The sequence below is a fragment of the Panthera pardus genome, unplaced genomic scaffold, assembly GCF_024362965.1.
Source record: "Panthera pardus isolate Hobbes unplaced genomic scaffold, ASM2436296v1 HiC_scaffold_1, whole genome shotgun sequence".
Taxonomy (NCBI): domain Eukaryota; kingdom Metazoa; phylum Chordata; class Mammalia; order Carnivora; family Felidae; genus Panthera; species Panthera pardus.
Window position 1 is genome coordinate 88628770 of NW_026526654.1, and position 15070 is coordinate 88643839.

At 40.3% G+C, this 15070-nt stretch overlaps 1 protein-coding gene across 1 annotated transcript in view; it reads right to left on the reverse strand.

Moving 5' to 3' along the window:
• Nucleotides 1–1573: 1573 nt before the first annotated feature.
• Nucleotides 1574–15070, reverse strand: part of LOC109265826 (uncharacterized) — a 29586-nt gene continuing 16089 nt past the window's right edge. The window contains exon 6 of the mRNA XM_053903800.1: nt 1574–5834. Within this exon, the coding sequence (XP_053759775.1) occupies nt 5523–5834 (312 nt within the window). The 3' untranslated portion in view covers nt 1574–5522. The remainder of the gene's footprint in view (nt 5835–15070) is intronic.

Here is a 15070-nt window from a genome sequence, read left to right on the forward strand (position 1 = left end):
AGTAGTCTCAAACTTTATCTTGCAACAGAATCATGTGGAGGGCTTGTCAAAACATGGGTTGTTCAGAATCATCCCTGAAGTTTCTGATTCAGTAGGTCTAGGATGGGCCCAAGATTTTGCATTCTAACCAACTCCCAGGTGATGCTGATGCTGCTGGTCCAAAGATTAAACTTTAAGAACCACTGATCTAAGTTAATGTCTTTAAATCCTAACCAAATTAACCATAAAAGTACTTTTAACTCTACTCATAGAAGACAGATAATACATACGTATTTACCTTCTCTCCACTCTGAGACTCTGCTAAAATGTAAACCTACATAATAATGAGACCAAGAGTCCATCAGCAGATAAGAAATCACAATAAAGTTCTGGAAGAAACCAAATGGAGTAATGGTAGCAAAGTCCATGATGAAGAAAACCACAACTTTATTGGAATCAAAAGTCTACTGAATTACTCATGAAAAACTCTAAACAGGATCAGAATCAGTCTAGCATATGTGACATCAGACAAATAGAAAATCAAGGAGAAAAAAAAGAGAGAGAAAATAGCAAAAGAAAATTATCAGTGAAATACACAAGAAAATAATTTGGTTTCAATTAATTACCTTAGGATCTACTCAGAGAGATACATATTTGAAGATGACAATTACAGAACAACAGTCCAGCTGAGTAGCTAGGAATATAAGGAAAGATTTTACAAACAAGTAGAACTTGACCTTGTTCTTAAAACCACCATATTTGTTATATGAGTGGCAAGAGTTTGGCTTTTTTTTAAATAATTTTTTTAATGTTTATTTATTTTTGAGACACACACACACACACACACACACACACACACACACACACAGAGAGCATGAGTGGGGGAGGGGCAGAGAGAGAAAGGGAGACACAGAATCCGAAGCAAGCTCCAGGCTCTGAGCTGTCAACACAGAGCCCCGCGCGGGGCTCGAACTCATGGACCATGAGATCACGACCTGAGCCAACGTCAGATGTTTAACCGAGTCACCAGGTGCTTTTGGCTTTTTTAATTTCCTTTTTAACGCTTCATCTTCCAAAGTAGCTTGCACCATTGAGGAGTGTCAAAGGTAGGTTACAAACTTATTGAATTACTAAGAGAATTGTTCATCTTAAGTATTTTTACAAATTATAATTTTAAACATATTCATGACTTTAGTAGGAAAGAAGGAAAAGTAGATGAGAAAAGTTTTATTAGCAGAAGATATTAAATAATGCAAATATATTCAAAGCAATATAGTTTTACTCCAAAGACCACGGAAATCCAGGAAAACCTGGACTATGTATGCTACAGCCTGTAGATATTTGACATTAGGAAAGATTCAAAATAAATTTGTCAACTTATAAGGAAAAAATGTAAGGTATTAACTTTATTAAAGCATTAATAATAAATATTTAGTTTTAACTTGGGTGTTTATATTTCTTTAAATCTTGCTCTAAGTCATATATCATTCTTATATGCAATATCATAGAACAGTAGAGGAATATTAAAAATAATCTAGCCCTTACATTTTACCAGTAAGGAAAAGGAGACCCAGAGGTAATATGTAAACCCATTGTTGTGCCCTTATATTCTAATAAAGAATTTAACTTAAAGAAAAGCCTTAATTGCAATTAATTTTTATGTGGTAGTATAAAATTAAGTTTAGCTTATTTAGCAAGCAGTGTTTGTTTGACCATTCTGGGAACAAACACTCAAATTGCAATGGTTTTTAAGTCGAATTCAATACAAGTAAAGTTTCACGTATGCCAGCTTTGCAAATGGAAAACTGTAATGTGATTACAGTTGAGTTTGAACTGCGGTCCACTTATACATGGATTTTTCCCGATAAATACAGTACAGAACTGTAAATGTATTTTTTCTTCCTTATGCTTTTCTTAATAACATTTTCTTTTCCCTAGTTTATTGTAATACAGTATATAATACATATACAAAATATGTGTTGACTGTTGATCAATAAGGCTTCTCGTCAAAAGTAGGCTATTAGTAGTTAAATTTGGGGGGAATCCAAAACGATACACGGATTTTTGACTGTGCAGGGGCTGGTGCCCCTAACCCCTGCATAGTTCAAAGGTCAACTGTACAAGTATTGCATCATAATCAGGATCAATTTATCACCTTTATTGGTATTTTTCTCCCCAGAGGACATTTTCTTAGACATCTATGCGGTCATCATACTTTTTATACTTTTTAGGAAGAAATAGGCAGAGAGTACATAGCACTTTTTTCTTTTTAATTTTTTTTATGTTTTTTCATTTTTGAAAGACAGAGAGAGACAGAGCACAAGCAGGGGTGGGGCGGAGAGGGCGGAGGACACAGAATCCAAAGCAGGCTCCAGGCTCTGAGCTGTCAGCACAGAGCCCGACGAGGGGCTCGAACTCACAAATGCGAGATCATGACCTGAGCTGAAGTCGGATGCTCAACCGACTGAGCCACCCAGGTGGCCCCATAGCACTTTTTTCTGAAGTTCCAAATACCTATGGCATTCAGTCATCATCCCGTTTCTGAACGTCTTTTTCTTCTTCACATTCTTCTATACTTCTACTTCTGCTAGGGTTGCAGTGGGTGTGCAAATGCAATCCTTGGTTTCCTTCATTCTTTAGAATTTATTTTGAGAAATTAGGTAGATTTTCTGGTTAGACATTCTCCAGGAGAGCTGGTTTTTATTGTTCTCCTCAACAAGAGACCAGCCTACCCCAAATGTGTTGGCACTTACGTTCATGTTTGGAAGTGCTTTCCTGCTCAAGAACTGCTTGTATCTCACGTGGCTCCCCGATATATCTGTGTTCATCCGAACTGCATTCCTGGTCTTCAGGCATCCTGAGTATCTTTTATCTCTCTCCCACCTAGTAACAGTTCTGTTGGGTTGAATACTCATGAGATACTTGTATGCTAGTGCCATCTATTGTTGAAAAAATATATGTGAATATGACTCTTGCTAATGGGACTAGAAGTTGGATTAAGATTGGCTTTAAGACTACCAAATGATAGAACCACAATTTTGTTACAAAAACACTCATGGAGTAGGAGAGGATACTTAAGCGGTTGTATTTTATCTTTGTCTTTATGTAAGATCTACAAAGACTGTTTTCATTTTCCGCCATATTTAATCGGACTAATTTTATAATCATAGCATAAGCACATATTCCAAGCATAGAAAAGAGAGTAAGATTCAAGTGAAAAAACAAGTTAAATAATGAAATGTATCTCTTATGTATATACAAAATTGTCAGTGTTACAGTCAATTGAAAACTTTAAGGTATTTTGTATTAATTGTAAACCTTTAACTATAACAACATAAACATACTTGGTAATTTTTCCATTTAAACTCCAAGAATTGACTTGAAATAAAACTTTTAAGATATTATTTTAAAATAAAGCTTCTCTTTGTGGCTGCCTTCAAAATTCAAACAAAACATCCCATAAGACACGTTTCCATTCCTACTCTCCCTACCTAGGAACTAAAAATGTTAGAAGTTTAGAAAATAAGAATCATAAAGGAAAGATAAAAGATACTAAGATTATTTACAATCTCCTGTGATCCTTCCTACTTTGGGTTCCAAAAGAATCAACAACAGGGATGTCGTTGGAACCAGAAGGTAATGACTAGCCTCTAACCCAGCAATGCCTAACCAATCTTTAACTCCTAATCTTGAGCTCATATGGTTTTGGGTGACAGTTAGGCCAACTTTCCTCCCAAAGAAAAAATGACTTTTGGAATACCTCAACAGATATCTGGTCAATCATACTCTCCTTGAGCACTTCCTGAGTGGGAAGTCTAAGGCCTCCTGAGGAAGCCTGTTCCATTGTGGTAGGGAAATCAAGTGAGGAAATAAAGTTAAATAAAACTAGAAATGCCTCCGAAGTGACTAGAAGGACTTAAGCATAGAGGACAAAATCGTTTTCCCGTTAACTGACTACCCGCACAGCTCTCTATTCTGACTGCTGCATCCGAACATTAGGATGATAACACTTTTATGTAAGTATATTCCACAACCTTTCAATGATCCATTATAAACTATAAAACCCGTCAATAACAAGACTCCCTTCAATCAACAAACGATTCTTGAAATTAGGCCCTTTTCCCCCCTTGAGCCCCTGTCTTTTTTTATCACTTAGTGATAAGACACTTAGTGTTTTTCTCCTTTGTACATTTTTTTCCTCTTTAGACACAGTTATGTCTGATAAATGCTAATGCTTTTGTTTCTAAGTATTTCTCCAATATGATAAATGTACTTTAAGTGTGGGTACATGGTATTTCTATAGTATTATGGGGGCTTTTCTAGATTTCTCCCTAAAATCCATTCTCCAGTAAATAATAGGCATCCCTGAGCTCAAGAGTATTCGCTCTGACTGCTCTCCAAAACTCCAAACATGCATTCTCACTACGTGCTGTACTTTCCAACGTCAACGTTTCAAAATTACCACAAGACCAGAACAGAATGTTGACTCCCTTCCTCACCACCTCCCTCCTCCCTGTGTAAACCTGCCTCTTTCGTGGCACCACCAAGACTGTTCCGTGTTCTTCCTCGTCTTCAACATCCTCTGGACTCTGCTTCTAGCTCGGGCTTCTAATCCTCCTGTTCTCCATATCCTCTGCTCCTTCCCTTGGTGGGATCTTTGTGTTCTGACTTCTACACTGTTTCAGTAACTTCCTAACTGATCTTTCAGTCTTCCAATGAGAAACTGTGATGATTCTCCATTAAACGCAGAATGAAGTCCAAACCCTTCCATCTAAAATTCAAAGGAAAATCCTTCACTTTTGGATCTTTAAACTTCTTTTCAGCTTTACTTTCTACTTCGCTTCCCTTTAACCGTACCCTATAGTTGTTGGGTGTCCTCTCAGAACATACCCTGCCCTGTCCTACCTCAACACCTTTGCTCAAGTATTCTTTGAGCAATAGGTGCTCGTTGACAACGCTCTCCATTCTTGAATTCCCACTGCAAACTCCACTACCCCTTCCAAGAACACTCCCGGTTATAATTAATCCCTCTTTCCCCAAATACTTGGAACCTGTCTGCAGCATTCATCACATTTTACCTTCTACCAGAGTCACGTATATAGGAATCTTTCTCCCACCAAACTGGGAACTTCTTGAAAACAGGGACTGTGTCCTATTTATTTCTGCACCATTTACAATTTGAGCAAAATTCTTTGTTCATGGTGGGTACTTTATATTTGCAGTAAGAATGAACAAAAGTCTCATGAAAATCAGAGTAGACTAAACTATAACATGAGTCAGCTCTTTAAGAAATGGTAAGAGATATCCTTCCTGTTTCCTTAATTTGTTTTGATGTGTATATACTGATTAACAAGATGTTGTTAATGCTTCCACTGTGTGCCCTGGGAATTAATAAAATAGGACAAAGGATTTTAGAAAATGGATTCAACCAAAATTTGGTTGATATCAAGCGAAAGAAATTTACAAAACTTGCCCTATCATTTGTCCTCAGGATGCTAGATTTAGGTTGTTTTGCTTGTAAAAGATAAAATTTCATAAAGCACCTACAACCTAACAGGGAATATGCAAGCGTCCTCTGGAAGTTCTTTGATCACATAATATATTTCTTCTTCACTCTGGCGCTCAAAGGAAAGGGATGACAGAGAGATTGAGCGGAAAATGGAAGGGTGGGGGGAGAGAGAACAGAGGCAAGTGGAAGGAAGAGTGGTAGGAGAGAATAAAAGGCAGAAGTAACTTAAAAGGACTAGAAGTGATTTATAATCCGTTTGGTGTCCAGCGTGCTCATCACTCTGCCCTCTGGCCCCGGGTTGTCTTTGATCTTCCTCACGGCTCGTCCCATCCGCTCCCTGAAGAAGCTGTAAGGACCAAGGGTCAGAGTAATATTATTTCTTCTCTTGTTGAACCCCGGGCTCTCCTTGTAGGCCTGCTTCCTTGCTACTTTCCTTGGGACTAAAATCAATGACCTGCATATATATGCATGTGCATATATACTCAAAGTGGCTGTTGTGGGTTGAACTGTATCCTCCAAAAAAATGTTCCAGTCATAACGCCCAATTCAGGTGACCATGACCTTACTTGGACACAGAGTCTTTGTGGACATAATCAAGTTACGATGAGGTCATAGGGGGCTAAAGTGGACCCTGGTCTAGAGAGTAGTGTCTTTAGAGCAGAAAGGAGAAGGAGATGTGGACACAGAGGCACTGACACACACAGAAGAAAGAGCCACATGGTGATGGAGGCGGCTGCATGCTGAGGAACACCAGGGATTACCAGCAAGCACCAGAAGGTGGGAAGAGGCCAAAACGAATGCTTCCCTAGAGGGAGCACGGCCCTACTGACACCTTGATTTCGGCCTTCTCGCCTCCAGATCTGTAACGGAATACATTTCTGTTGTTGTGAGTCACTCTGTCAGTGATAATTTGTTATGGCAGCCCCAAGAAGCAAATACAGGGACTAAGGCTATTGAGTAATCAGAGAGGATCTTAAGACCAGAGAAGAAAAACTATTAAAAGTTCTCTCCTCCTAAGACAGAAGTTCATCCATTTGGCCCAGATTGCTAAACAATGTGTTTTGCTCTACTGAGAAAATATTTTGTAATATGAAGTTCAGCCTGGTTAGTTTCATTTTATGATGCTTAAATTCTCAACCAGAAGAAAGAAGCTGTCACTGAAAAAGAGAAAAAAGCCTAAGAATCACAAATGCCTGGCACCTAGTAGAGGTTTAATAAATACTTGTTGAGGGGCGCCTGGGTGGCTCAGTTGGTTAGGCGTCCGACCCTTGATTTCGGCTCAGGTCATGATCTCACGGTTGGTGAGTCTGAGCTGCATGTTGGGCTCTGCGCTGACGGTGCGGGGCCTGCCTGGGATTCTCCATCTGCCCCCTCTCTTTCCTCCCGCCCCTCTCAGAAATAAATAGACATTTAAAAACATACTTGTTGAATGAATGAATGAATGAAGACAGAATAACTAGACAAGGCTGTTAAGACATAAAAGCAGGGCATCTGATCCTGATATCTGAGCACTTTCACAAACCGAGCTAACACAAGAATGCCCACGTACCACTGGGGAGACACGAAATCAAGAGTAGTTCGCGTAACGTAAAATATATACAAAGCACTGCAGAAACCACCATGTGCTGTAGCAAATAAGTGTTTTCCTAGGTGGATGGGTTCTGGGATGAAACTGTAAAGTAATGTGGTATGCACACACTGCTTGTTAAAAAAAAAAGGGTAATGAGTCAAAGGAATTGGTTATGATGTGAGCACCTAATTTTATTTATCTTTCTTTTCCCTGCCCCCCCCATTAAACCTGCCCCATCCCATTCTTCTTCTCCTTCAGTCTGAATGCTTGTATGAAGCAATCACTGTCTAATTATATATTTCTTCAATAACTTCCAGCCTTCACTCAAAAATCAAGTTTTCCTTCCTTTTTTGCCCCTTATAGCCAATAGAACTTTCCGCAAACATGAAAGCGTTCTGTGTCTGCACTGCTATCCAACGCACGCTTCAAATGTACCTAGTGCAACTACAGAACTGCGTTTCAGTGTTTTACCTAATTTTAGTTCATTTCAGTAGCCACAAGTGGCTAGCATCTACTGTATGGGCTAGCAGAGCTCTAGACTATTTTTGAGGAAACCCCAGTCTTTTTCATTGCTTCCATCACCCTCTGCCTCACCCTCAAACTCTGGTCTGAGGGGGAAAGAGTTAATAGCCAGCCATCTACATACACTCTGTCCATTAGCCTTGAAACCTGCAGAATGTTCCCAGGCATTGAAGAGACTGCCTGCCCCTGCTTTGCCTATGAAGTGGCAAGTATTTGGGGAATCGATGAAGTTGCAAAGAAAGCCATCATCCAGCCATTCTGATAATCCATCGCCGAAAAGAATTTTATCACAAGACTGAATGATCTAGTTCCACCTGGAATTTTCATCTGATATTTCCAGCCAACTATGATAATGACCATCACTTGGCATTTCTTAACACCCACTATGTACTGAGTGTGGTTTTCTACGTGGTATAAGAAAGCAAAAAAGGGACTGAAGGGGGGGGGGCGGGGCTTTCCTCTGATTGGAAAAATCTAACATTCACAAAAACTAATATACATATTTAAAAACCAGATATTCAAGACGTATTTATCTGTTGTCTTCTGTTCCTTATTTTTTTCACCAGGGGTCTTAAGCGCAAGCTCTCTAAGGACAGAGACCGTGCCCTTCTTAGGACACTAAGGGTCTCCCATTCCTAGTCTGAATCTCAGCTGCCACATCAGGATCTCTTGGGAGCTTGTTAGAAATGCAAGCCCACCTCATTACTGTGGAACCGAACCTGCATGGTAATGAGACGCCTGGCTCATTTGTTCACACATTACAGCCTCCAAAGCTGATCTAAACTATTCAGCATAGGCCACACTGATTCCAATTAATTTTCGTGCTTGTTCGGAAAGATGGTAACAGACTGGTCTTCAGCTGGCATTATATTTTATGGGATATTTAAATTATTTGGGAAAAACTTATCAACTGACTATCACAATTTACGCTTGAGAGTAGTATACTGTTGTTACAGAAAGAGCGTTCGATTAAGACCAGAAAAATCTGAATTTTCTATTCTTGACTTTGTCATCATCTTGTGATGGAACTTTGGGCAAGCCATTAATTTTGTTAGGTTTCAGTTATTTGGTTTTTGTTTTATTCATTACTTATTCATTTAAATATATAAAATGAAGGTTTTCTACTAGTGGCTCCCGAACCGAAATCATTAGAATTTCACAAATGAGTAATGATCAGACCTCAGATAAGTTTTTGTATATATAAAAAAGACTAATACTGGAATCACACATTCAACCATGATACGGTTACCCAGAATTTGCTCTTGAGCTAATTCCGTGCCTCCCAGATTAACATCAAGATTTAAGCTGTCTCAGACACACGAGGAATTCTCTTATTTTTAAAGACTTCCGGAATTGCTATGGAACCGATAGTTACCAGTCTTCACTGTAAACGAACCTAAACCCTTCCATCCTTAAAGCTGTAGCTTGAGCCTGATTCCTCAAAGTCAGCGGAGATGAGGGACAGCTAGTCCCTCTGTTCTGAAAGAAGCCTTTCACATATATGTTACCAGGGACTAGCTGGCAGTTAGCTTGGGACAAGGCCCTCCAGGAAGGACACTGGCTACTTGCAAGGGCTGTAATGGAAGGAGGAAGCTGAATGAGACAAAAACAAAAGTCATCCACCTAGGGTCAAAGGCCTTTCAAGTCAAACACAAAAAGGAGGACGGACACATTTCTTCCTTTGCTCACGCTTTTGTTTGGGTTATTTCTTTTGTGGGCTTTACTATGAGTTTGAGGGCTTTTTTTTTTTCTGTTCAGCTACAGTGACTTCTTACAGTCACTACTTTGTAAAATCGAAAGCAGATATGTCCCCAGTAGGGATACCTGAAAAATTTCCAGCGCCTCAATGTTCTAGAGACTTAGTCAGGGCTATATTTAGATACCATACCACATTTCAGAGAAAATGTGATTTTCCTTGAAGGGTTTGCTCCCACATCCCCTACTTAAACCAAACATACTTTCAAGTTAATAAAAGCTCTACCTGCCGAGGCAGCAAATCTGGCTATAATTAAAAGGGAGGAAACATTTTACACAAGAAAATGTGCTATTTGGTCAAAGCGTAAATATGAAAAACTGCGAAACGTGATAGCAAGATATAATTTGTATTCCTGCTTTTTATTTACTGAACAAGATGTTGGAAGAAAATTGTCTTAACTATAACTTACTATATTCTAATGCCTTTAAATGTTTCACATAGTGACTGCAATGGAGCCCGTAAAAATAACTTTAAATTCCAATGTCAAGTGGAGCATGGAGATTTGGTTTCATTTTCAAAACTGCTCTGTTGAGAAATACGCCCTAAAAGGCAATTCTCATTTTACTCCGTTATAGCTCCAACAGCTGCAGGACAAAATATAAAATGTATCTAACCCAATCTGAAATTTAGAATTTTGATCTCTGAGGAAAGTATTTTTGAAGAGTCTCACACATGCTGGAAAAAGGATTTAGAACTTTGATAAGGCTTCACAAAGAGAGAAGCACTATAAAATTTTAACAAAGGACTACCTTCTTTTTTTTCTTTTTCCAAGAATGCCTCAGATCTACACTATATAATTTAATACTTTATATACTGTATTACATATGGATTAGCAATACTTTACTCCTAAATTTTACACCCTCTAGACATATCATAGTATCATATTCTGAAAGAGACTTTATACAAATTCAAACATTTGTTCACGAAGAAGCAAATTTTTACACACACACACACACACACACACACACACACACACAGCATGTATATTTGTTTTCTGATAATTCACCCATAAAAAAACATGCTTTCAAACACAGCATATCTTTCTGAAGCTGCAGAGAGTTCTTTGAGGAGTTCCCAGTTAATAAGGACCCGGAGCCACGGTCATTTTTCAAAGTCTATCCCAGGGGAACATCATAGACATCACAGGCATCTAGGCAACTGTGGAACCGTGGAAGTGTGCAGCCTTCTGTCTGCACTGCCGGGCCCTTGCTTTTAGCACAGCATAGCCGCCGTCCCACCTGACACTGGCCGATACCGCTGCGGCCGGCACCTTATCTTCACTCACAGGGACACCTAATTCATCATTGCTGTCATCTTTGAAAAAAATCACGTATTGCAGTATCTGTTGTACTGCAGCCGTGACAGTTTGGATGTCTGCACTAGAAAATATACTTAAACAATTCTCATATTAACACAAAATGTGCCGTGTGCTACCCTCACTACCTTTCTCCTTTGACTTCACTGAAAGACTTTTAATGAAATTTGCAAACGCTATATTTCTGCCTAAATCATAAGTTATTTGACGTCTACATTTGAGTGAGGAGTGAAACGGTTCTTGCAAAAACAGTGCAATGCACACTGAGATCACTTGAACTGAAATGTAGAGGGCATAAATGTAACTAAAGTCATGTGTACCCTACAGATATACCTACAGTTTATGTCTTGATCTCCATTTAGTATAATGTCCCTTTTCCTAACTTCTGTGCCACTGTCACATCTAATTCATTTTAAACGTATAACACTTTTAAATCAACACATATACTGATAACTTAATTAATTAATCAACCAAGAAATATTTATTAAATGTTACTGGAGAACTACCAAAAATCTAGAAGACCTGTTACAAACTCTTAAGGAATTTATATTCAAGTAAAAAATAGAACCAGATAACAGCGAAAGTCTACATATTTTAAAATGTATTCATAGCAGTTTCTGTACCAAAAAAATATTTGAGGCATGTAACGAAACATTAAAACAGGGGTTTATTTCTACGTTATACCAAGAAAGTATGGTGACACGGGAAAATAAAGGTAGAAAACCAGGATAATGTATGTCACAAAACTGAATGACATATAGCAGAATAATATATACAGTCACCACACCAAGTCACAAAGTTGGTGCTGAAGAACACGGCACCGGTTACCGGACACAGAGTGTCTGTGAGATAAAAAAAAAAGACCAGGCACACTGGTGAGAGGTCTTTTCTTCCTGCTGGAACTAAGAGAAATTTCCCCTCTGGATTCTCTTTAAGAGAGACAATGTGGGGCGCCTGGGTGGCTTGGTCGGTTAGGCGTCCGACTTCAGCTCAGGTCATGATCTCGCGGTCTGTGAGTTCGAGCCCCGCGTCGGGCTCTGTGCTGACAGCTCAGAGCCTGGAGCCTGTTTCCGATTCTGTGTCTCCCTCTCTGTCTCTGACCCTCCCCCATTCATGCTCTGCCTCTCTGTCTCAAAAATAAATAAGCGTTAAAAAAAAAAAAAGAGAGAGAGACAATGTGACTTAGTGGGTTACAACTTCCATACTCTTTAAACAATATAAGCGTGAGTTTCATTTTGCTGTATTCTTCGCAGTGACGTCAACAAAAGACAAGAAGTAACTGAGAGGTGCCCTGGAGATTTTAGATAGGGAACATTAACAGAGAACCTGTGTGTCGCGCAGGGCAATTCATGCCAGCTATCCTAACGTCCAAGCACAAAGTCTAGGTCGCTTCACACAAAACAAGTCAAAGCCACATGCAGGTTGTGGGTTTCTCCCGGCCAGCTCTCCTCCAACAGGGGATGTCTCTCTCAGCTGTACCACCTGGAATGCATGGCCTCCATGACCACTGCAGAGGGTGATCCACGCAGGGCACGGAGGAAGGTACACTGACTCTCAACTCCCTTAGCTCAGCATGATCTCTCCTTACTTACACACCGTTGGCCAGACATGACGACATGACCACACCTTGCTGCAAGGGAAGCTGGGAAATGCAACTTCCTGTGTACCTGGGCAGAGGAAAATAAAATGAGATGTGGCTGATTTATAACACTGTCTGTGTCACAACTGAGCATGCGAGGCCGGGAGACTGGATTGGATCCAACAGGTACTACACCTGTGATTGTCAAATGTGAATGTACGTAAAATGAAGGACACACAAAATATTACAACTTCTATGTGTTGTGTTATTTTAATCCAACAAAAAGAAAAAAACACATATATAAGCAACACATATATGCAGTAATACCCACATGTAAATAACATATATTCACTACATAAAATGGCTTCATATCACAATACATGAAGTATCCTGACAAAAGAGTAGGAGCTCTGTGACCTGAAAGAGTGGGCCAGATGCCAACAGCTGCTCACCAGGTTTTGCTACATTGTCAGGTAGTGTAGTTTCTGTGCATCTGCGTGGGGTAGATTACATTACCTAGCATTAATAAAAGTCAGCCTGGGGTGCCTGGGTAGCTCAGTCGCATGAGCCTGAGACTCGTGATTTCAGCTCAGGTCATGATCCTGGTGTCATGGGATCGAGCCCTGCATCGGGCTCTGCACTGAGCATGAAGCCTGCCTATGGTTCTCTCTCTCCCTCTGCTCCTCTCCCCCACTCACACACACTCTCTCTCTAAATAAATCAAATAAATAAACAAACAAGTAATAAATAAATAAGCCTGATGAAAATGGATAACTGGCTTTAAGACTCCTGCAAAAGCCGAAAATAGAACATAATAACTAAAACACTAAAATGAACGAAGTAAAAACGGCAGGGCTCATGCTTCTCCTTCCCAACTGTGTTATGAAATGAAAACAACTATCTAATCAGACAAAGTCCATAAAAACAAAACAGTTAGCAATTATTTGAAAAACGGATTTATGTTCACTAGCGTTAATGATGAACCTAATCCTGAATGTATATTGTGTCTGGAGGTCATTAGTTATCGATGGTATGGAGCCAATATGAGATTTCAAAACAAACTATCTAGAGCATGAAGACAAGCCTCTATAGTCAATTTTTCTCAGTAACACTCAATCCAGTAGTTAAACAAAATTTTCATAAATTTAAAGATAAATGCTCAGGGGCGCCTGGGTGGCTCAGTCGGTTAAGCATCCAACTTCAGCTCAGGTCACGATCTCGTGGTTCGTAAGTTCGAGCCCCACGTCGCGCTCTGGGCTGATGGCTCAGAGCCTGGAGCCTGCTTCTGATTCTGTGTCTCCCTCTCTCTCTACCCTTCCCCCATTCATGCTCTGTCTCTCTCTGTCTCAAAAATAAATAAACGTTAAAAAAAAATTAAAAAAAAAAAAGATAAATGCTCAGGAGGTCCTTGTGAGATTTGTTAATCACAAGACGGAAACCCCAAAACCCACTGAGAAAATCCTTGTTTTTCTTATTATAATAAAAATGACTAAAGTACTATTCGTTCATTCATCCATCCATTGAATTAATAAGTAGTGATTGCAGTCTGCTAGGTGGTAGGTACCGCTCTGGGCACCAAGAATAGAAAGGTTACACAAATCAGGAAAAACGCACGGCTCTCCTGGAGCTGACATTTTAGAGCACTGGTTCTCAACGGGGGCGGAGATTCTGCCCTCTGAAGGCAGTTCGGCAACGTCGTTTTTGCTTTCACAACTAGGAGGGGGGTGCTGCTGGCATCGAGCGGCTGGGGGCCAGGGCTTCTGCTAAAGATGCTACCGTGCACGGGACAGACACCCACCACAAAGCGTTATCCTGCCCAGAGCGTCGGCAGCGCCGAGGCTGAGAAACCGCCAAGGCCCCATTTCATAAGGTGTGTAACATACCGTAGAATCTTCGCAGCGCTCTAGAAATGAGACAGAAAGTGATCCTGAAACTGGCGGATCCCACCACCGTTTGCCGGACGACCGGCAAGCAAGTCATTTGAGCATCTGTCACATGGAAAGATGAGCTGCACATCTTTCTTTTACAAAACGACGCGTTCCAGATTTTGTGCCCACTTCTACAAGTGGCCGTCAGTAATGCACACTTAATTAAAAAAAACATTTTGTCTTTTAAAGGCAAAAGTGATGTTTTTCACATTGGCCAAGAAAGTGATTGCTTTTTGAAAGAAACGTGTGCTTTGAAAGTTCATTTTGGAAACCACTACTCGGAGACGTCTGCATCACCATGTGATTTGTTCCCCCCGGTGATGTAAGTGTGACCTAGGAAAACTCTTTTATTTACACGCTTACAAAGCCTGAACACAAAATGTTCTAACCCATTTGAAAATCTTCTTCTAAATATTAAAGTATAGTTGAAACATAACGTTATATTAGCTTCAGGTGCACAACATAGCGACCTGGCCAGTCTGTTATGCTGGGGTCACCACAACGCCATTAGGATACCATCAACTATACTCCCGGGGCTGAACCTTTCATCCCCTTGACTTACTCGTTCCGTAACTGGAAGCCTGTATCCTCCACTCCCCTTCATGTTGCCCATCCCCTCACCCTTTCAAACATTTTTGGCAAGTTTCGAACTCAATTAGTGTAAAAGCACAAGTGAATGACCAAGGCAGTCAGAGGTTCCAGGGGTCAAACTAACACCTTCTTCCCCTAACTGGTGGCTGGAACTGACATAAATAAATATCAGGGCGGTATCGTGGGCTTGCAGTCAGAGGTGCCAGATATGCAACTGCCTAGGGTCCTCGCCACTGGCCGTGCCCACATAGCTCGTCCTCGAAGGACAGCTGCATGTGAGCAGTGGAGAGCGGCCAACAGCCAGCAGCCCTGCCACAGCCC